This window comes from Narcine bancroftii, chromosome 2, assembly GCF_036971445.1.
Source record: "Narcine bancroftii isolate sNarBan1 chromosome 2, sNarBan1.hap1, whole genome shotgun sequence".
NCBI classification, from domain to species: Eukaryota; Metazoa; Chordata; class Chondrichthyes; order Torpediniformes; family Narcinidae; genus Narcine; species Narcine bancroftii.
Genome location: NC_091470.1, coordinates 158,362,296 through 158,385,928, shown reverse-complemented (window position 1 = coordinate 158,385,928; position 23,633 = coordinate 158,362,296). Strand labels below are relative to the sequence as shown.

Sequence of the window (23,633 nt, the reverse complement as noted above, 5' to 3'; positions counted from 1 at the left end):
TTCATAAAGTTGAAGATGCTCGTCTATCCTTAGCTGCCATTGTGTGGCTCATAGCACAGTTCCACTGTTGGACACTGGATATAAAATATTGTGGTGAAAAGTTACGTACCAGCTCCAATCACTTTTTGCTTGGTGATCGCAGAAGGATGGATCTCATCGGCAAACTTCAGGACAGCTTGGTTTGGGTCCTCGTAGGTGTGTGGGTCAACGTAGGTCTTCAGAGGCTTCAACTGGTCTGTCGGCATAAATATTCATTTTCATCTTACCTTGTTCACAGCAGGTGAAATTCCAACACCAAGAGTTACGAGGGGAAAGTGTGTAGCATGGCTAATGTGATTTATGGTGTGAAAAATAAAAAATTTTTAAAAAAAAGAGTTACGAGGGGGATAGGACTCCAGTTTGGCCCCAGAAGGGACGCACAATACCCACATCACAGGAGCACCAAATGGCAGCACTGCTGCTGGTGTGGACCCACTGAGAGTGGAATCACAGGGCTCCCATATGGTCTAACAGCCCAGCCCGGCTGCCATTAGCTCTGCGTGCTGGCTTTAAACTGCCTGTCAATGGTGGTTTAATTGAAAATCTCGTGACCGTGGGGTCTGCACCCAAGATGGCGGCACCTATGATCGGCATCAGCCACGAGGGGTTGCAGACTCCAGGGAAGAAGAGGAAATGGGGTGACTGCCCTCCATTTGAGAAGGAGAAGCAGAGGAGACAACCCATGGGGACAGTGACCACGGTGGCGGACTAGTGAGTGATTCTGTGGCTGAAGAACACACAGACGGCGGGCTGTTGGCGACCCAAGGCGAGGAACCAACGCAGGCTGTGGGCTGCTGGAGACTGGCAGAATGGGTTCCAGGTATTGGAACTGGGATCTGAGAGGGTGCCAAGGGCACTGAAGGTTTACTGATCGTGTCGGAGGTTCGGAGCTCTGACTGCAAGACCAAATCAGTCTGCCTTACAACAGACAAAAACAAATTCCGTGTAATATTGCACTGTTTTTATTACATGACAATAAATGAATATTGAATTCCACCCCCCCCCCCGACCCCAACACATCCAAATATACAAATGGTTTCGAGGAAAGCTGACGATGCAAAATTAGGGGTAATCTGGTAGCTGAAAATTCATATTTTGAAAGTAATTGGAAACTCAGAAAAAGTTAAAGAGAAATCTTCCTCTGCTTGCATTCTGAATAAAGATGTGGAGGAATTTCTTTCACCAAAGGTAGTAAATCTGTGGAGTTTGTTGCTACAGGCAGTTGTGGAGGCCAGGTCATTGGATGTATTTAAGGAAAAGATTGCTAGGTTCTTGATTAGCCAGGGCATCAAGAGGAGAAGGCCAACTGAGGGGCTGAGTGGGGAAAATGTATCAGCTCACCATTAAATAGCGGGGAAGACTCGATGGGCTGAAGACCATTTCTGCTCCTATATCTTATGGACCTTATTTCTCAAAGCGAGGATCATTAGCTAAAATGAGACTTACCAGTGTGTTTGGTAAAATAAATATCCTCAGGTCCTTGTCGGGATCGGGAACTGCGTTTCCTAAAAATAAAACAGGTTTATTTTAAACAAAAAAGCAATCCAGGAAGAAAGGAAAAAAAAACAAGGATATCAGACCAAGCCGGGTTACAGGGAGAATTGGCTGGAAAAATACTTCAATTTGTAATTGAAGTCTACACCTCAAATCTCATTCTCAATTTGCATGAGGTGTCAGTGAACTTGGTCATCCTATCTTCACCTATAATTTCTGCTACTATTTTTGTTTGCACGACCCCCGGTATATTACTGCGGTGTGATTTTTTAAGATATCATCCCATGAGTTTGCTCCTGTTTCCGACAATGTTTACCAATGTAAAGCCCAGCATGGCATGGTTAGCATAGGGTTGAGGTACGGTTAACTTAGCTGTTAGCGCAAATCCGTTACAGCACGGGCAACCCAGGTTCGAATCCCACTCTGCCTGTAAGGAGCTTGTACGACCTCCCTGTGTCTGCGTGGATTTTCCCTGGGGGGGGGGCTACGGTTTCCCACCATTCGAAACGCTCTGGGGGTGTAAATTGGGCAGCTGGGACTCGTGGGCTGAAATGGCCTGTTACCATGCTAAATTTTTAAAAAAATCAAATTACTGTAATCAAGTTAACAACTCACCTCCGTCGGAGATAGATGAAAGCAATCACCAAAATTATAACAGCTCCCCCCACTGCCATCGCCACTACCAGGGTTACCCAGTTAGTCTCTGTAGGCAGAAAGAGGATTATTTTATATTCCAATTGCATTTCGATGCTATTTCAGATTTACATTTTGTGCAGGATTTCCTTCTGATTTTGATGGGAAACCTCTGCTGAACAATGGAGACGCTCTCAGGAACTAAAGTATTAAATATGAATACTGTTTGTGGACTGAGAGTTTGGGATTCTTCACCCCACTGGTCAGAGGATGTTCGGACTATGAGTGTCAATGAGAGCTTGGGGCAGTGGTGAGGGAGCTGTGGGTATCAGATTGGTAGAGTTGGCTCAAGGGGTCTGAAGAAAACTATATGGCAACATTGCTGGAGCTGCTGGAACAGTGTGGACCTGGGGAACGAGGGGAGGGGAGAGACAGTGCTGACCCGCAAGGGTCCAGCTACCCAGTCCAGCTCCCGACGGCTCCGTACAGGCTTTAAGTGGCCCTATTAAAGGAGTTGATGGCAGTCTGAGCTCAAGATGGTAGCGCCTATGATCAGCAATGGCTACAAGGGGTGGCAGATGGCGGGGAAGCACAGGCACAGTTCACCAGAAAACGGGGAGACCACCCCTCGCTTGAGAAGGAGAAGCAGAGAAGGCAACCCGTGGGAAGGTGACCAACAGCGACAGACCAGCGAGGGACCCAGAGGCTGAAGAACACAAAGGCAGCGGGGTGAGGAATCCCAGGCAGGCTGCGGACGACGATAGACAAGGGACTTGCACCAGGTTGCGGGCAGCTGGAGACTGGCTCACGACTGGCTGAAGCTGTAGCAGATGTCAGAACCGAGGTGCGAGAGGGTGCTGATGGACTTTCTGATCACAGGTTTGGATCTGGAGTTCAGATTGCTGATGGTTTGGACAACAGTCTATGTGGCTGCGGGAATGCTGGAAACAAATCCACAGACTCTGGGGAGACTCTCTTCTGCTTTCCCTTTCTCTGACTGCAAGGGGTCACCAGGTTGATGGTGATCCTTTGTCTGCCTTACGGTAGGCTAAAGAAAATTTTGTTTAATATCACTTTTTTTTTGTTTTATGACACGTCAATGAAAGAATCTTGAATCTGCAAAAAACCATCTGCTGGAGGAAGTCAGCGTCAGCGGGAGAAAACGAACTGGAAGTTGATCTTTTTGGTCTTCCTTGAGAGTCCTGTGGAGATTCCTTCTCATCTGCAGTCTCCTTTACAGGCAGTCCCCGGGTTACGAACATCTGACTTACGGACAACTCGTGCTTACGAATGTGCGGCTTCAGCGGTTCAAGGAAGGAGAATGCTCCCCACCATTTTAAGGGCTTGAAGCCTTTTCAATGATTTAAAAGCTGCATGTGCATCGAGCTCCGACACACATAAATTCGACAGATTTAGGAACGGATCTCGTTCGTAACCTGTGCCTGAATTTCCTAATTCTTGTGTTTCAGAGGAGACCTCCTGATAAGGGCCAGCCAGTGCATCCTTTAGAGCAGGATTCAGAATGATTGGATACCTCTCTGCGTCTGGGTCACTCAAACAATAATAAACACCATGTCCAGCACCAACTTATTGCCCTCAGTGAGTCCACAGATCAATCCAACCCTAACTTGGCCCAGTAACCCAAGTTCTGTGCACTGGCCTGCAAGAGGGTACCTTTAGCAATAAAACAAAGAGGGGGAAAACTCAAAGCTAGATACAAAAGCCGATGGAGACCCCACCCTTTTCTGAAGGGTTAATAAGGTTGGCCTCTTCAAATTCTTTTCTCGTCATTTCTTGCTCTTTCAGATTTCAGTTAACAGGAGAGGGGAGATGAAACAAAGACATTATGGGTTAAAAAACAATCACCTTTCGCAGCGAGTGTCAGGAATTCGTGGGTCTCGCTGTAAAACCCAGCCCCGTCCTGTGTCAACGCCTGAACGCGGAATGTGTACACTGTTCCAGGTTGCAGGTCTGGGACCTTCACTGAGCTCTTGCTGGACTGCAGTACCGTGTAGGTCTGTTGATCCACCTGCAGATATGGAGAGGAAAAGGGAGATAAAGCAACGGCTTCCATTGAGGCGAGGCGAGCTGACCCCAGCTCCGCTTGGGTCAACTGCTGTCAGCAGTATAACCATTGAACTTCTCCCTTTTGTGATTTTCCCTTGCTCAGGGTCGAGATGCGGATTTTTTTTGTGATCAAGTGGTGCTAATGGAGCAGTGAATGGCCAATATCACACAAAAAGGAACATGGTTCTCAAGGAGCCCTCATTCACTGGGGGGTTAACCAGAAGGAATACATGAATGTTAAGTAAGGGGAAAGGACATGGCTTTTGTAATTCACAGGACAATAAATTCCTAAACCACAAAGAATCGCTTTAATTTATTGCTACTTACATAAGAGGTCGCATATATAGTGCTACAATGTTCAGGAGGCAATATCACAATAAAATTGGTTTGGTTTTCTCTCTCTGTTGAAGATTTACTCAGAAGTAGCACCCCCCGCCCCCCACCCTCCACCCACCATTTTGTCCAATGTGGCTTTAAATTGGGAATATCTCTAGGTTATCTGACCATTTCATCACATCTATGTCAGAGACTGATGGGTTCTTGACTAGCCAGGGCCTCAAAGGTTATAGGGAGAAGGCTGGTGCAGAGTGGGAAAATAGATTAAATGGCAGGTCAGTCCCGATGGGCTGAATAGCCTGTTTCTGCTCCTGTGTGTGGTGATTAAGAACATTACCCACTTATAGGGTCGCAGACTTAAATGGTGACCATTTCTCTTTCCACAGGGGCTGCCTTATCTGCTTTTTTTTACACACACAGCATTCCAAACATCTGCTGCGTTTTTTTTCTTATCTTCATCAATAATGCACTGAAAAACAGAAAGTGCTTTGAGAACAATAGGTCTCAGAGAGTATCTGTGGATTGATAAACAATTGATGTTTTTTGAAATGTTCCCTTTCAATGTTGATCGCACCCCCTCCAACCCCCTTTAGCCCAAGATCATTAACACCTAATTATCACATACAACAGCTTCTCCTAACAAATTCAGGACACCATTAACTGGAATCTGGCTGGAGCTGTTCAGCATTTCTTTAAACATTAGGGGTTTTTAGACTGCAGGCCTGTAACGGCACAGTCCAGGAACTTTGCCGCCACACGGGCAGTCTAAAAATGAACATGTAGGAATTCTGAGTCAATTCCTGCACTGCAATTTATCCTGCAGGACCCTGACAATCTTTTGGAGGAAACCTGCAGTGTAAATCGTACCGGAAAAAATTCATTGACAGTTATCCACTCGACTGCACATCCAACCACCGGGGACTGTTGCACTCAGGTATTTGCAGTCTAAAAAGACGCCCAGTGCGAACATCCACACTGGTAGCAATTACGTCAATTTTTTCAGCAATTTTCCTGACATTGTAGTCTAAAAAAACATAATTGAATAATTGAAGCAGTTCCTCTGACTGCGCTCAGGTTGCAAATACTTTACATCAGTTAATCTAGTGGCCTGACATCCAGGGAAAGCCACGTTCCAGATGATGCAATGGGGAAAAAAAATATACAAGAAGGAATAAGCAGGAATCAAAAATCAAACAAGAACCTGCTCCAGATTCCACCATCTGCATTCTCTTGTGTTTCATATGAAGAGCACAGCCTAGCGTTCCACTAATGCACATTGCCGGTTTATCAGTGTCCAATTAACACCTCAAGGGAATTAATTAAGACGCTTTCTGATTGGTTTCAATGATGGATTAATGCAACTAGTCCTCAGATGTATCTGTGATGTTTCAGGATGTTGCACTTGCTTTGCAACTTGCCTTTGCCAACTTGCACCCTTAATTAAATTGCAAACAGGTTTGAGATCTCTTCTGGTTTCAGGGCATCTCTTGGTTTGAAATTCTTTTTGCCAGCTGGATTTTTAAATGCAAAAAAAACCACCCCCAGTTTCATGTCTAAATATGACACCAAAGGTGAAGGGCTTGTGTTTTCCCACCAAAACCTTTCCCCACCCATTCCGTCCGATCTTTGGGGAGGCACAGTTAGTGTAGTGGTTGGTGCGATGTCACTACAGCGCCCGCAAGGAATAAGACACGATACGTCTGTAGACACCGTGGTTGAAGTAAAAACGCTAAGCTGGAGAAACTCATCAGGTCAAGCAGTGTCCTTCATGTAGCAAAGGTAAAAATACGTAACTGACGTTTCAGGCTTGAGCCCTTCCTCAAGGTGTGGGAAAATGTCGGCAGGTGTCAGAATAAAAAAAAGTGGCCACAAAGGCAGGAAGGTGATAGGTGGAGAGGTGAGGGAGAGGACATCTGTCTGTATGGAGTTTGTACGTTCTACCTTTGTCTGTGTGGGTTACTTCCAGGTGCTACAGGTTTCCTCCCACCCTTCAAAAAACATATGGAGGGTTGCAGGTTAATTGGGGTATTGAGGTGGCACGGGCTCATGGGCTGGAAGGACCTGTTACCATGCTGTATGTCTGAGTTTATGAAAATAACAAAAAATTGTTGGAACTCAGGGAGATGTATACATTGAGCCAGACTCCTGTAAGTTTAGATCCAATGATCCCACTGCCCCACCCACTGACCACCCTTTGCATGGATAAAGCCCTTTGGGTGGATAAAAGAAGTTGGACAATCATTTACTAGCTCCCACTCTGCAAATCATCCATTCTTTCAGCCGATTCACTTCTGGGAACAAATCCGTGTCACAGCTGCCTCCTACATCTGCCGCATTGGCTGCAGGTGGGTGCCAAGTTGACCGTGGATTTTGGATCCTGAGAGAGACCAACAGACTGTTTGCCTACTGATGGAGAGCCCAGAACCAAAGGGGGAAGAACCTTGTGATAAAGGGTTGGTCATCTGGAGCTGCTTCATTATGCAGAGTGATGTAATTATTTGGTATTCTCGACCTCTGAAGGACATTAGATGCGCGCAAGGCTGAGATTGGTAGACTTTTAAACACAGGGATTGGAGGTCATAAAATACGCAGAATAATCAAATAGCTACTGGAAAGCACAGCAGGAGTGAATGGGCCAAATGGCATCTTCCCAGTATTATGAATATAGAACATAGCATTGAGAACAGTTTAGAGTGGCAGTTTACACCACCACCTGGACTGAGAGTTTGCGTTCAATATCACCGTGTTCTTTGCTTTCTCTCTGTCTCATTCAGGAGTCCTTCAATTACTAGAACCTTTGTGTGCTAATCGCAACATATCCCTTTTACTTTTTCGGTCCTTTCTTCTAATGTACAAGGCCACAGCCCTGAAATGTGGAGCATCACCCAATACTTCACCTCATCGCTAATTCATTAAATATCCATTCAAGGCATCAACCATCAGTACAGGAAACTGCAGGACGGTCAATGGATTCAGTGGAGACCAAGAAATTGCAAAGTGGGCCAAGGACTCACCTTCTTGCTGTACATGACCTTGTAGCCCATTATGCTCCTCATCTGCCGACTGGGAACAGTCCAAGACAGGGTAAGGCTCGACTTCTCTTGTTTCTCCATGATAATTGAAGTGATTTTCGGAGGTTCTGTGGAAGAGAGAAGGAAGCAGTAATGAATATGGTGCAAGTAACGTAGTTGAATTCAGTCCCGAGTCATTTCTTCACTGACCAAACAGAAGGATGATCACCTGGTCCAGTGGCTTTGAGAAAATTAGACCGCATTGCAACCCTTTTTAAAAAAAATATAAAGACGATGATAGGAGTGAAGAGACAATGTCACAAAAGCATGGCTTTTTTTTAAAACTCTGCTCTCAGCTATGTTCTACACCAGTCACCATGGTGAGGAATGTAACCTTCCACTGCGGACTTCAGAGCCTTGCCCCCACCCTGCCTGGTACAGGTTCTGCATCATGAGTGACAACTGTGCTAGATAGAGCCCTCTACTCCTGCAGGTCCACCTCAATCCCTTGCAGCAAATCCTGTACCGTGAGAAGGAGCGAGAACCCAAGGAAAATGATCTCCACTACTGAGAACCAATGACTGGCTAAGGGACACAATGTCATAACACTCAAAGGTCCCATATTCTCAATCCTGCAAGTGTGTGTGTGTGTGTGTGTGTGTGTGTGTGTGTGTGTGTGTGTGTGTGTGTGTGTGTGTGTGTGTGTGTGTGTGTGTGTGTGTGTGTGTGTGTGTGTGTGTGCCACTTCTATAAGCATGTTCAGCCTCGCTGCTCTTTGGGTCCATCGAACTGGTTTTCTTCCACACAACACCCACTCCGCATCATCCCATGCCCACGCATTGCAAACATGGCACTAGAAACACTCAACTGGTCAGGTCACATCTGTAAGGGTGAAAAAGAGAAAACCCTGCAGTTGCTGGAATCTTGAATGAACAAAGAGGAACTGGAGGGACTCTACGAGTCAGTACAGCAAACAGTCTGGGTCCGGACTGTAACACTGAACGACCATTTCTCTCGGTGGACCTACTGAGTCTCTCCAACATCTCTTTGCTTACTCGATGCCTGTGGCGTTGTCGGACCTGCTGAGTGCCTGATTTTCAGACACGTAACCAACACTCACCTGTCTCATTCACGTAGGCGATGGTGGTGGCCACGCTGCGCATGGAGCTCTGATCAGACACCCCGTTCCTCGCTTCCACCAAGAAAGTGTAATTGGTGTACGGGCTCAGCTCCAGCACGCTGACCGTGGTGTCCGGAAACGGCGACTGGCGGGTAAAACGGATGTCGGCCTCGCAGGGCTTGCAGCCTCCTCCGTCCTGGGCACAACGCTCACACACCACGCTGTAGGTGATGTCGCTGCGGCCCCCAGTGTCGCTGGGGGGCTTCCAGCTCAGCAGGACTGTGGAGCCAGAGACAGCAGCGCTGACAGCTTCTGGTGCTGAGGGCAATGCTGTAGATCAAACACACACAGACAATGGAAATGACAGTACTGCAGGCAGGCCGCCACTGGCCTGTCAACGTTAGTCGAGTGTTCATTGTTAAGTAGGCCTGACCTCGATCTGCTTCCACTGTTCCCATTTCTCCGTTACTTCTCCCTTTCTCCTCTCCCTTCACCCATGGTTTCTTCCTCAACCTGTCTCTCCACTTTCTTCTAACCAGAAGCCAATCAGGTCTTGGCTACTCTCCAGTCATTTTCCTCCCCCTCTCCCTGCCCCCCCAATCTCGACCCCTATACAAGCAATTTTTGGCCTGGTCCAAAATTCAACGTTTACATGGGTATATACAGTAACGGAAATATTTTTATCATCCTTCTATCGATTGCTTTAAATCACCAGTGGGCAGAAAGTGAAAGTGAATGCTCAAGCACCATCACATTAGCTGCCCCTGGGTGGTAATGGACAGAACTCATAGAGCCCAATGCATGCATTGCTCTGCAAAGCTTTGTGTGCACCCTGCAGGAATAGAGTGTACTCACAGGAGCAGGCGGAGGTGGCAGGGTCACTGGAGGCTCGGTAGAAACCTTCCTCACATGGACATGATGTGGAACCTGTTGCAGAGCGCTGGGTGTTGGCAGGGCAAACCAAGCAGGGAGCATTGGTGGCCTCGGATTTGAAGAACCCTTCGTTACACACTGGAAAAAAAAATCCAGGAGTTAGTGCCCAATCAACAATAAGACAGACATATCAAAGAATATTTTCACAGAATGAGCTCAATTTTGCCATTGTAGAAATATTTGGATCGGCAAATGGATGGGATGGGTATGGAAGGCTATGGTCCAGGTGCGGATCAATGGGATTAGGCAGAAAAATAGTTTGGCACAAACTAGATGGGCTGAAGGCCTGTTTCTGTTCTGTGTTTTATGGACTACAGGAGGACCAGGATCAACCACTCTCCATTACACATCAATAACTCTGTAGTAGAGTCTGGCGAACACCATTCCTTGGAACTAACTTATCTAGTGACCCATCATGGTCACTCAACATCTCCTCACTTATCAGGAAGGAGCAACTACCACTGCATTTCTTGAAAAGACTGAAGCAGGCAAGACTACTGGCCACCATGATGCCACTCTTTGACAGGAACTCTATCAAGAGCGCCCTGGCCAGCTGCATCAGAGTGTATTATAGCTGCTATGAGAAAGGGATCAGAGGTTGATCCACAGGACCCTAAAAGTAGCAGAGAGGATCGCTGGAGTCTCCCTCCCACCCACCCCCCCCCCTTCAATCTGATCTACCAGATCACTGTCTGAAGAGGGCATGCAACCTACTGGCTCTGTTGTCAGATAGAACCCGAGACAGGATAAACATGGGCAGAGGGACACTAATGTCCTTGGAAGCTTGGCTTGGTTACTTAGTGAGTGGAACTAAAAGGAGAGAACCAGGTTAAATTCTTTACAAAAAAATGAACCGAAAAAACCCAGCAGCCATTGAAAATTAAAGCTGTTCTCTTTTGGGCATCCTGGTAGAATATCAGCAATAACCTTCTCACTCACAAGCAATCAGTGGTTTCCCATGGTGGAAGAGTCCAGGACAAGAAGGCACAACCTCACAATTGAAGGGCATCCACTTAGAACAGAGACGCAGAGGAATTTCTTTAGCCAGAGGGTGGTAAATCCGTGGAATATGTTTCCACAGTCTGTTGTAGAGGCCAAGTCATCGGGTACGTTTAAGTCAGAGATTGATAAGTGTTTGATTAGCCAGGGCACGGGGAGAAAGCCGGGCAGTGAATGGGGAAAATGGATCAGCTCGTGATTAAATGGCAGGGCAGGCTGGATGGGCTGAATGGCCTATTTCTACTCGTGTCTTATGGTGACGACAGTCTCCATCTGTGGAAGATGACAGGTTCATTTTGCACCATTTACCATCTGCCACCTGGCTACTTCAGTAGCCTATTAAACCCAACGCAGAAACAATCAGCAATGGCTTTGCACTTACAGGAGATCGCAACAGGTGGCTACTTTGTGAAGGAGGATTTAACTCAGCTTTCCAGTTGAGAGGGTTAAGTGACTTCAACCTACTTGTGTAAACAGTGTCAACTGCCTGACAATCAGTTCATTGAAAATGCCAAGCTCGTCAGTCTAATGAGAAGCGTCAGCAGGTACCAATTGTGCAGCCGCGAAACCCTGTCCGAATGCTGCTTCCGCACTCCCGTTGGGAGAATTCTCGGCATTTCCCTAGATGCCAGCCCGACACGTACTCAACAGCTGAGGACACAACTGCTTCACTCGAACAGCCACCTCCTGTTGGTTCCACGATGGCTTCAGAGCCTGGGGTCTCGGGTTCATGGCAGGGGACATATAACAACAGCTTCTCTGTTTGCACAGGAGACCACAGCTGATCTCTCAGGCCGAGCGCACCCTGAGCAGGTTCACACGAGGAAAGAGTTTTTCCAAGGACAGAAGGTCAGAGGAAAAAAAAGGACAAGGTTCTTCATAACCTTCGACTTTCTCCCCTTCTTCCAGGAACAACTTTTCCTTCAGACAATCAATGGAGCCATCCATTGACCCTCAGACCAACAAGCACACATAATCATAAAACGTTGATTCAGGTTTCCAATCCTGTGGCTATCAGGACCACGAGCATCTGGCCAACATTGAGCATGTGGCCAACATCAAGGATTTCATCACATTGATTGGGCGGAAACGCCCTTTGTAATGTTTGGAGGAGGATTGCTTTACTTCAGGAGAGAGCACCTCTACTGCATCTTCAGCAGGCAGGCAAGGGCTAATTAATCGCAGAGGTTTCATGCAAATGTACACAAAGGTTTGTCCGAATCACCAGCTCTCGGGAGGTTTACAGGACACTTTGGTGACATAATTAGGAGCCAACCAGGGGTAAACAAAGGAAGAATAGAATCCCAAATAATTGTATCACTTAAAATGTGATCATTGCTGCCATCAGCAAGAATGATTGGAGTCTTCTGCTTTGGTGATGGTCACCAACAGCAGCCTGGACACCCTAGAAAATCCTGGGCTGCGCCTCATATAGTGACAGATGCCTCACCCCCATTGGAGAGGTTGAATACCTGCACTAGAACAGTTTATTGAAGCCACAGCCATTAACTCAAAGATGTTAGAAGAAAAAAGAATCTGTTTGCAAAACACTTTGGACGACGAGTCTCCAGAATATATACACCACCCCCTACTACAGAATTGGCAATCCTATAAGAGCAACTTTCAGCGCCAGTAAAGCTCATACACTCTTCACCTCTTTTGCTGCCTTTAAATTGTTCCAATGCGTTGGAACATTACTCATCAGAATCAAAAGAAAATCAGGGTCTCTTTGACAGCAACGCAGGCAACTTTTTATATTCCAGAGAACGTTTACTGACAGGGTCGTGTCAACACTGACATTCCACTTAATAATGATGTCAGACAGCTGCCAAAATTGCAAGGGGCTGATGGCACAGCTGTAGTGCAGAGACCCTGGGAGGGCAGGAATGGTGAAACTGCTTTCTTTGAGCTGGGAGCTCACATTGAGCCCGGCTTGCAGTTTATAGGAATGTCTATCTGGGCAGCAGTAATACTAATGCACTGAGGAGTGGAGCTGACGTCGTCAGGACTCGGTCAGAATGCTCATCTATTCTCTCTTTTCTTTGCTGACACAATGGGAAGCCGAGCCCCTACTGGCTACCTCAATACCACTCGTTGTCAAGGGATTAACGCTGATTCTGTAATATTCCCGCGGTCCAGTACATACCCAGCACTACGTGTAAGTCATGAATGAGGAAGGTTTAGATCACATGGGGCTCCTAATGGTGCCAATGACCTAATAATAAACGTTAGCGAACTGCGCTGTCCCTTTCAAAGAATTCCAATTATTTTCTTTGCACAGAAGAGGGATGGGAAGGAGGAAGGAACATCTTTGTGTCTGGGGCAGGCTTTGGTCAAGACTGCACAACACACAATAGAGATCTCGCCCAGAGAGCCTTGCAAAAATTTTGAAAGGGGAAAGGAGGGGTAAAAGAAAAACTGCCCGAAGCAAACTTGTTTTTAAATTTGTTTTACAGGAATTTTGGCTGCAAGCTCAATGCTCTTCTCTCTCCACCCTTTCCACTGGCCTCTCCCTGGTGCTGTGACAGCCTCTCCTTGCCAGATTTGGTGAGCTTAATCTTTGAAGTAGCCCTGCTCTGGTATTAAGCATATATTGGAGTCTGAACAGCAAGGTGCACAGGTGTTTGCAGTTCAATAGAGCTCAGAATTTCCATGCAAGGCAGAGATTGTCTTCTCATCTCCTGTGGGGAAGAGGAATTTTAAGAATATCTTAGTTTATTTATGTTCGGGTAGTGGCGATCTTCCATATTAGAGCAGAACCTCCAAGTCAACGTGATGTTACTGTGGTTTCAAATCCCCACTGGACCTTGGCGTCCTGAAAGCAACATTCTCTCCAGCCCCAGTAGGATTAAATAGACTGTAACCATGATGTCTCTGCAAGTGGGCTAAGGTTTTCAGACATTCTGATAAAGACCCACATCTAGTTTTTCCCAATCCCATCTTCAAATTTCCCACTAAAAATTTTTTTTTCGAATTGGGCAGAGCAGAGACCAGAGGTGAGAGAGCAGGAAAGGCAAGTTCTTCGGGGAAATATGCCAGTCAAGTTTACACAGACCCTAAAGCAGAATGATGGAGAGATGTTGGGGTAGAGTGACAACACACGGAGAAGCCTGGGTAAAGGTGTTTACAGTCACAGGAGACAACCTTGAAAAGGATTATTCACAACGGTGAGAACTGGGGATGCAATCAAGTGTTGATCTCTATGCTCTGGCATTTCCTGGGTGGGGACACCATGCTTTATAATTTTAACTTTAAACCACAGGCAAGTAAATCAGTAACCAAATATAAACACAGTCCAGCTGTTTTGTTCCTAAGAGAAGGAGTGTCTCTGCCAACCTGCCAAGAATTGAGCCCCACTCCCACCAGCTTCACCACTGGTTCCACTCCACAGACTGTACAAATAATATTTGCATCCAAATGGGCTGGTTTCAAAGCAACCTGACTTACTCTGCCATCAAAGCAAACCTGTTCTGTAGGCACAAAGGCAGCAAAATTAAATGTGCTTGTTGGAAAGCCTGAGCTGGTTCATCAAGTGTGAGAGGCATAACTGACACAATAGTATTTCATCATAAATCCGAGCTCGATTCAAGCTGGATTCGATTCAGGAGAAATTTTGTGTCCCAGAAGGAGAAAAAAAAATGAAATGGCCACCACTTCACAGTGGGCAGTTTAGCCAAAGACGCAAAATTTTGAGGAGACCAGACGCGAGTAGGCGCACACTATTCCAGAAAGCAAAATCAAAGCAAGGTCAAAAATGGTGGATCTGGGAGGGGGAGGGGAAGAGGTGCCAGATCACTGGAGCTAAAGGCTGTGTCAAATAGTTCTTGACAAGGCTGGAGCTTTTGTCAAGATCAAAGCCCACAAATCATTCCTGTTAATCTTTAGGCAAACATCCCATAACCTCAGTCTGGTTATGGCTGTCAATTGACAATTCAAATTCAATGTTAAAAAGGAAGCCTTTAATCTGAAGGAATAAAGAATTCAATAACTGAAACATCTGCTCTGCAGAGTTTTAAATTAGACCAAGTCTGGTGTCACAAAGAGTTGCCAGGTTCATGGCCCCTGGATTTCATTCTCAAGTTTTAAGACTGATGTTTACAACAGAGAAGAAACAGGACTATCTTCCCCATATGGTTTTGATGGTGGCATCTATACTGTATGATTTACAGGGGCCTTGTCTGGGAAGAGAGAGTCGCCAGACGGAAAGAGGTTACGGCTCTTAACCTTTTAGTAAGTGAGCAGAATTGAAAGGAAGCTAAAAGCCCAGGGTTTTATCACGTTGGGTGCATAGAGCTTTAGGAAAGGATAATGACTCGTCATTAGAAGCGAGCTGTCAGCACCAGCCTGGTTACAGTTCCGTTTCCTGTGATCCTCCAATTAACTAGCAACACAAACATAAATGCATATCAGTCCCTTGGGGACAATGAGGCCTGAGCAATCCGGGCCGCAGCTTCTACTGAAAAGGATATGACCTGGAAAATGTGAGCAATGATTGGTCATCATGTATTAGCCGGATTCAGAACAGGATGTAGCTAGTGGACTGATTTAGGAAGGTGCTTTGTCAGTGAAACAATTCAATGAGTATGTTGGCAACATCACAAAGAACAAAATCCATGTTGACCTGCAACAACATTCCAGCCATATCCTAAAGGTATGCACCACATCCACAACTGCAAAATCTGGAATGCAAATAAACTCCAGCTCCTCAGTACCTCAACCCATCCCTGCTCCTGCCAAGAGCATCAAAGTCCACAGACAATCAGATCCTATGGTGCCTCAGCAGAGCAACCCGTTCTGAAATCATTGCTGGGTTATGTGATCCCATGGTCCTTCACATGAATCTTCTTTCCTGGGGAGGATTGCTGTGGTCAGTGACAAAACACTGAAGCCTACACCTTGTAGTGATGTAATGTATTGTGCTGACTGCTTGCTATTGGTTATGACTGTATCTTGGCTCCACCCTACTGGTATAACAGATGGTGCAACTTATCCCACTGGTCAGTAGAGAGGGCTTCTACTGTTAATAAAAGCCTATAGAATGATACAAGTCTGGTCCTTGCTTATGGCATATCACACCTCACTAGTGAAGATGTATTGAAGTCCATTGAAGATGTCAATGTCAGGCATTGCCTCAAAAGATCCACATCTCAACTCTCTTCTTGCGAAAGGTCTCATGGTGTAGAGAGAGTTAAATGCAGGCATGCTTTTTCCGCTGAGGTTAGGAGAGATACAGACTAGAGGACATAAGTGAAGGGTGAAAGGGGAAAAGGGAACATTAGGGGGAACTTTTTTTTCCCACCAGAGAGTGTGGAACAAGCTGCCAGCTGGATTGGTAAATGCGGGCTTAATTATGACATTGAAGAAAAATTTGGACTGGTACATGATGGGAGGAGTATGGAGGGATATGGTCTGGGTGCAGGTCAGAGGGACATGACAGAATAATAGCTTGACATCAACTAGAAGGACTTGTTTCTGTACTCTATATCTGGCATATATCAGTTCAAGAACAGTTTGTTTACAAATTCAGGCTCTGTACTACCCTAATCAGAACTACTCTGTTGTTGGTAACACCACCTAATTAACCTACCAACCCTATAGGTTGTGGAGGGTGAGAGGAAACCAGAGCACCCACCCACACAGATCATGGGGAGAACGTACAAACTCCTTACAGACAGCGCCAGATTTGAACCCGGGTCGCTGGGGCTGTAATGGCATTACACTAACTGCGACATGTAGATGGTAACACACAGGGCATCCAAAAGAACAGTGCAGAGGAAGAGCTGGGACCATTTAGAGCAGGAAAAGCAGTGTAGGTGCAGAGGTGCCAGTGATCTGTCGGAGCTGGGTCACCAGCACAATGTACTGCCTGGTCACACGGTGCTGACAGTCCACTCTCCTCATTACCTACATAACTGAAGCAGCCCAGTTAAAAACTGGAGGGGTTCACATCCGAAAAGGTGATGATCCTTTCTCTCCTGCTGATGCTGCTCGACCCAACCAATTGTGTTAAGGCCCCTATATTTACTTTGTGACAGGAGAAACCGGTCCTTGCAAAATAGGAGGGCAAGGAAAAACAAAGGGGCTTGGCCTCAATCCAAGAAGCCTCTCTCCTTTTCGGGAGGACAAGTCAGTGTTTTCCTGATGGCGTTCTGCATCTGGTGAGGAAGTTTGGAATTGCTTTGCACATCCTGTGGAACCAGTCATTCAAATCATGAATAGAATGAGGTCATCCACTACCAACCAGTCGCAAGTTCCACTTGCAACTCAGGATTTTTAATTTAAAAAAAATCCAACCTGCAAATATAATATGTTCTTGTTTTTATGCATGCAGAGGGTCATAGGTGCTTTGAGCCAAGGGAAATGGTAGAGGCAGATTCAGTGGCAATGTTGAAGTGACAGACGTGTTAGCAGGCAGAAAATAGGGGGATACGGACTGTAATCAGGCAGATGGAATGCATTTAACTTGGCACCATGATATGAATAGACCTGATGGGCTGAAGGGACTGTGCTGTACTATCCTGCATTCTTGATTGGAGGTCAATCTAGGAAGACAATGAGAGTGGCAGAGAGGATTGCTGGAGACTCCCTTTGATGTGATTTACCAGAATCATTGTATGAAAAGGGCTCACAAAAAATCGCAGAGAACCTCTTCCACCCTGTACACAGCATCTTTCAGCTGCTCCCATCGGGGAAGAGATCAGAGCCAGCACCACCAGGCTGAGAAATAGCTTCTTCTCACAGGCAATGAGAATGCTAAATAACTATAGGAGCTGCTCACACTGACCATCCGAGAGTCTCATATTCATGAAACAATGTTCATTTATTTATTTGTATGAATGAAGTATTTGTCCTGCATATGGATTTTGCTGTATGTGTGCAATATTTGGTTGTGTGTCTGCGTGTCTTGCACGGAGGACTGGAGAATGCTGTTTCGTCGGGTTGTATTTGTACAATCAGATGACAATAAACTTGACTCTATCTGAAATGCACACTTTTACTCCATCTGACACTGCTGTGATTTCCAGTACTTTCCAGACAAGCTGGACCCAGAAGAGCGGGGAGCAGAGACACAGTGCTGCTCCACAGGGTCCAACCACCCAATGTCAGGAGGTCTGTACAGTCTTTAAATGTCCTGTTAAAAGAGCCAACAATATTTTTAATTAAAGTCCTGCCATGTCGGGCTCTGTGCCCAAGATAGTGGCGCCTGTGCTCGGCAGTGGTCCCAAAGGGTTGCAGGATCTGGGCAAGCACCAGACCGGCGCAGGGAACCAAAAAAAGGGGAGAACACCCCACCCCGGTTAAGGAGAAGCAGAGGAGATGACCTGGCAGGTCGGTAACCACAGCAGCGGACCTGCGAGGGGCTCAGCAACTGAAGGATGCACACGGGCTCTGGGCGGTCATCAACTTGCAATGAAGGGACTCAAGGATCCAGGATTCATGAGCATGCTGAAGGCTAGAAGGACCCCCAAAAGGCTTCGGAACTGGCGCACAGGCTGCCAATGGCTCAAACAGGGTCTGTGCAGTTGCAGGGGCTTCAGGAGTGCTGGAGGTGAATCCATGAAGTGTCTCTGATGGGATTCTCTTCTGCTCTTTTATTATATAAGGCACCACGCATTACTAATGGTGACTCTTTGCCTTATGACAAGCAGAAGGAAATTTTGTGCAGTATTACATTTTCCCCATTATTACATGACAATAAAGGAATACTGAATCTTAAACACACTGCTTGAAGGGGTGGTGGGGGCAGGTACTCTCACAGCAGTTATGGTGTATCTGGACAAACCATTGGAACTGCGAAGGCCAAATGGAATTGGTGGCAAATGGGCCCTTGATATGCCGCATGACTCAATGACAAGCTGAAACAGGCAAGACAAGTATGGCTAAAAGGTTTATAAAACTAAGTTGGGTTCAACTGACTCAGTCTACCAAGTGAGGATTAAAGCTTGGAGTATGAATTTCTTTGGCGGTACCATACCCAGTGATAAGATTAGCAATTCAGATGCATAGCCAGGCTCTGAAAGAATGTGGTGACAGGACTCTGGGATGGACAAGACCAGACATATCCAGCACCAATTTTATCCTATAATCAAGGAAGTGAGTAAACTCCGCAACAATGTTTAGAAGAATTTGGTTTCCGATGCCACATCACACCTTCAGACTCTGTCGCACTTATGAGGCACATCTGGGCAAGTTCAAACACAACTTGCTCTATAGATTTTTTTTAAATTTTGCTCTTACTAATCAGGGCGTATCCAAAGTGGCTGCAGATTAACTCAATAAATGTCAAAGTGAATTTCTCCATTTCTTACGAGATGTTTCCATCCCTACCAACACACCCCCTCCCCCCAATCTCCTCCAACCTTTCCACAAAGGTAATGTCATTATCTGGACAACTGTCCCACAGTCTGCCTTCAACCCCAGCCCTTCCCCAAGTGGAGATGTGGAGCCACAGTTCATATGTATGAGGGGGATGTTTATTTGGGAGCTACATCATGAAGAAGTCCTGTTCTTTTCTTAACCATCCTGGAGATTCCTTTCTCAACTCCTGGTCAGTTCAAATGGACCAACCCAATCCTGGACTTTAATGCAGGAAGAGACCAAGTGGCTTTTGGAACTTCCCCATGAATGGCTCAGACACTTGGGAGTGTTCATTAGCAAAATCGCTGAGGAAGTATTTCTACCCATTTAGTCACTGCACAATCCTTGCCATTCGCCACAATGCATAAACCCCAGCTCTGGAACGCCACTGAAACAAGCGGTGGTGAGCAGAAAATATCCATTCAACAGAGACTGTGAAACATCCCATTATTACAAACATTTTTGGGCAATGTCAATTACACTGCAGTGTCAGTGAGGACAATATATTTCTATTTATTTCATCTGGGTTACAAACCCTCAGAATCAGGCCCCAAGTCTACAACACTGAAAAAGGCACACATCAAGACCAAATACATCTGCATAAAAGGCTGTGAAATCCACCCCAGCCTTTGATCTGAAAACTCAAGGGAAATGAGATGATACTTCAAGAAAAGATAGATTGGTTATTAGAATTTGAACCCTGTATGATAAGAACGATAACCAAGTATGTATATTGTTATGAGCCCAGAGGACCGCAAAACCTAGAAGCAATAGAAATTCAACAGGACAATGGAACTATCCTGGAATGCCAATTTGGTTAGTTAGATGAGTTGGGCCAAAGGGCTTGTTCCGTACTGTATGATTAAAATGGACTGAAGCCCTGGCTTCAAACATAAGAATCATTCATATAATGAAGCTCGACAACTGAGGTTTGGGGAAGCTTCGTTCCAGAGTGTAGATGCTGTATATTCAATGGTTTTCAATTAGTTCTGATGTTATATCTACTCTTGCAAGTTACTGAAGGTTCATTTTAGGTCATGCAGTAATACATAAAAATAATCCCTTACTAATCACGGAGCACTGGTGGCTGGATGAGGGAGGGGGTGGGAATGAGGGAGGGACGATGGAGGGGAGTGGGGAATGGATTGGGGATGAGAGGGGTGGGGGGTTGAAGGGATGAGGGAGGGGTGGGGAGATGAGGGATTAGGGATGAGGGAGGGGTGGGGAGATGAGGGATTGAGGATGAGGGGTGGGGAGATGAGGGATTGAGGATGAGGGAGGGGTGGGGAGATGAGGGATTGGGGATGAGGGAGGGGTGGGGAGATGAGGGATTGGGGATGAGGGAGGGATGATGGAGGAGTTTGGGGGATGAGGGAGAGGGTAGGAGGGTGCCTTTATAGTCAACTGTAGAAATATGAATAGTTTTGCAATTGTCTATTACAACAAAACCAAGATCTGGATATGTTTATCAATGCATCAAAAAATTTCAAGCTGAACATCACGTGGCGGTGAGCGGGAGGTTTGAGCTAGTGGAGTTGTTCTAGACTTGAAAGGCCGACATGGCCTGTTTCCGCTCCGTAAATGGTTATATGGTTAAGTAACACTTTGAAACACTAATAAACCTACTGGGCTATCTCTTTACTCTAACCCTTCTGGCTGGCCAAAGGGTTTTTCTTTACCCCCACCTCCATCAGTCCGTTGCTTACCATAGTTTATAGAGGACTGGAAAGCTGAGATGGATTAAAATTCAGCCCAGCAGAAAGGACCAAGATCTTCCTTCTCCCGTACACAGCCAAGAGGCAAAACACTGAAGAGCCCTTTAGCCTCCAGGTCACAGCCCAGCTGGTTATGTGTCTCCTCTCCCACTGTGAAGGGGCTGGCTGGGGCTGGTGCAAATCTGCAGTTTAAGTGCACATTTATCGTGGCGCTGCCCTGGAGCCATTCAGTAAAATTGGAGACAGGGAGAGCTCCAAAGAGGGAGGAAATTAAAAACATAATTACAGCTGAGCTCACCATAAATTAGCACATTGAAAATTAAAAGTATTCTCATTTACTACAGGATGTAGCAATAGGTCAAGGGCAAGAGTCACAGAAACCCAGGTTAAATGTTACATGTGCGAGTACTCCAGCTGAGGGCAAAGGTGTGGGCTGATGTACTACTATCCCTGCCCATGGACTGGTTGCCACATCTCAGCCAGTGATGATGCCCAATCTGCCTATCACAGGAAAACACTTGTCTGATCAGTACATGCTATATTTTTTTCCTTCCCTTCACTGCATGTATTGGTTGTAACTGGAGGGCAGCTCCATGGTTGGTATGCATCCCAAACCCCTCATCAGCCTGCATTGATCATGCAGGAGCCTCTGCACAGCTGTCTACCCTTAATGGCTTCCTTCCTCTGCCTCAAGGTATTGCTTCTCCCCAAATGAGAGCAGTTAATTGAAAATTCGCTTCTCGCTCAGTGTGTGAGCGGCAAACGCTGAGGTGGCATCTCTTGCCTCTGTTTGCCCTGGCCCCACAGGTGGCAACTCTCCTGGAAGTTGGATTCACTCTTAAATGAGTTTGCTAATAGTAGAATAACCAGATTGAACTGGGATTGGAGTTGCCTAAACCAAATCAGATCAAGGACCCCTGGTTTCACAGCCAAGACTTGTTACTCATGGTGCACATGACCTGGTCAGACGCCAAGCTCATCATTTCACCAGAATGAACAAGTCAGACCAGTTTGGCATCCGAGATCACCTCGACTTTTGTGCATTTTACTCATGAGCTACATCCGCAAAGTAGGCACGGGCCGCTGGGGGAGATGAAATTCCTCCAGATGTTTTACAGATTAGCGGGGAAAACCACAATGAAAAGAGGTGAATGGAGACAGACCTTAAATTTTCCAGCAGGAAAATTTAAATCAGTTTTGTCATTATTCTCCAGGTTCCGTCTCCCAACTCAGGAAGCATCCCAATGGATTGTAAATGTTGCCACAGTTACAGTCCTGCTCGATTCCTCACAAAAAGTCCCGCAGAAATGTATTTCACAGTTGAATTATCTCTACTGGTAAATATGATGAAAGAAAAACTTCCAGGCCCAAAATAGGTTTGATCCCAGATGAATTTTGAGTTGGAATGAAAGGCAGACTGAAAAATGTTGCAACAATGTACCAAGCGAACTCCTACCACACCCACAGCAAGAAAATCAACCTCACAGTTAAGGAAGGAACTGATCCACACTCAACTAAAAAAGATAATCAGGGGTGACTCATGCAAGAAAGATTTGTCTGGGGCAGAGCAATGTGTGTGCCACTTATCAGGCCCTGTATCGAGGCAGTAAGTGACTTGCACTCTGATGCATCAAGACCAGATATTTCCCAAACAAACCTCACTGACAAAAGGCAAAGGAGGAAAAACCCAACACCCAACCCCAACCAACCAATTTTCCCCTGCAGCCGCTGTCCCGCATCGGACTTGTCAGCCACAAACGAGCCTGCAGCTGACGTGGACTTTTACCCCCTCCATAAATCTTCGTCCGCGAAGCCAAGCCAAAGAAAAGAAAGGTAATGACTGAAGACGACAAAAGTCACAAGGAGAACGGGGGATCTGGAGTGGAGATTCTTCGGTTAAACACTTGCTCCGAGCAAGCAAACTGCAGTGGGAAGGGTTGCTGCTTTTGAAAGACAATTCAGAGCAAGAAGTCTGACACTGAAGTTAAAATTGCTCATTAATGTTCATGGAAAGTTCCAGTATTTGAAGGGAGAATGACATATTAGACAGGGCCCAAGACCTATTCCGCCACCAAATGTGGACTGGCAGTTTTCATAGCCCCAGGCTGATATCCAAAGTAGATGGTCCAGCCACATGTTCAGCGTGGTGGGAGAATACTGAAGATGTTGCCTCCTGCCAACCCACAAACAGGAGGTAGGGTACGTGGGACATTCCAATTAACTACGATCACAGTTAATGAGAACTGCTTTATGTTTGGTCAGTCTGACTGTTTCCTGTGGTATCCCATTTCATTATCATATCCAAATTAATCATTCCTCTGACTGAGAAGGTAAACAACAATTTAATAGTAAATGTTAAAGAGAGAAAGTGCACCAAAGGTCAGGATTGAACGCAGGGTTCTGGCGCAGAGACTCAGTTGCAAAAGGCGCTTGTTTGTGCACACCTCAACATGAGATACATTAGAAACAAATGCAAAAGCCAAAATTCATATCCTGTATCAGCATCACATTGTCACAGCAAGGTATCAAAATGAAGCGAAGTCAATTTCCCCTCCCACATCATGAAGAAATATGGGTGTTAGATTGGGGTCTGTATTCTGTAGCAGTTTCAAGATTAAAGCTGTAGGAGAGGCCATATTCATTATACTAACTGGCGTCAGGTAATCACTGCTTCTGATCTTCATTCTAGATGCACCGCCCATTAGCAGAGCCCTTCAGACACCCGCCCTGTGATTGATACCACATGAAATGGAAGTTTACTTTGTTTGTTAGTAAAAGTATTTATCTGGTAGGGAAATTAGTGCCAGGACTCTTTGAATGGAGTAGGCAAGGCCAAGCTGAAGGTCAGAGTTCTCACAGGGCTGGATAACCAAGCCCTCGTTAGAATGCCATGTAGAGACGCCAACCTTCCTCCATCCAGCTGCATAA

The 23,633-nt window shown here is 46.0% G+C and overlaps 1 protein-coding gene across 2 annotated transcripts in view; it reads right to left on the bottom strand.

The window, feature by feature from the left end:
• Window positions 1–23,633, bottom strand: part of epha2b (eph receptor A2 b) — a 56,372-nt gene that overhangs the window by 15,651 nt on the left and 17,088 nt on the right. For both annotated transcript variants that reach the window (XM_069918876.1, XM_069918875.1), the window contains 7 exons: window positions 9,556–9,711; window positions 8,701–9,030; window positions 7,584–7,708; window positions 4,033–4,195; window positions 2,149–2,236; window positions 1,486–1,544; window positions 110–235 (listed from right to left, as the gene is read on the bottom strand). In XM_069918876.1, coding sequence (XP_069774977.1) covers window positions 110–235; window positions 1,486–1,544; window positions 2,149–2,236; window positions 4,033–4,195; window positions 7,584–7,708; window positions 8,701–9,030; window positions 9,556–9,711 — 1,047 coding nt within the window. The remainder of the gene's footprint in view (window positions 1–109; window positions 236–1,485; window positions 1,545–2,148; window positions 2,237–4,032; window positions 4,196–7,583; window positions 7,709–8,700; window positions 9,031–9,555; window positions 9,712–23,633) is intronic.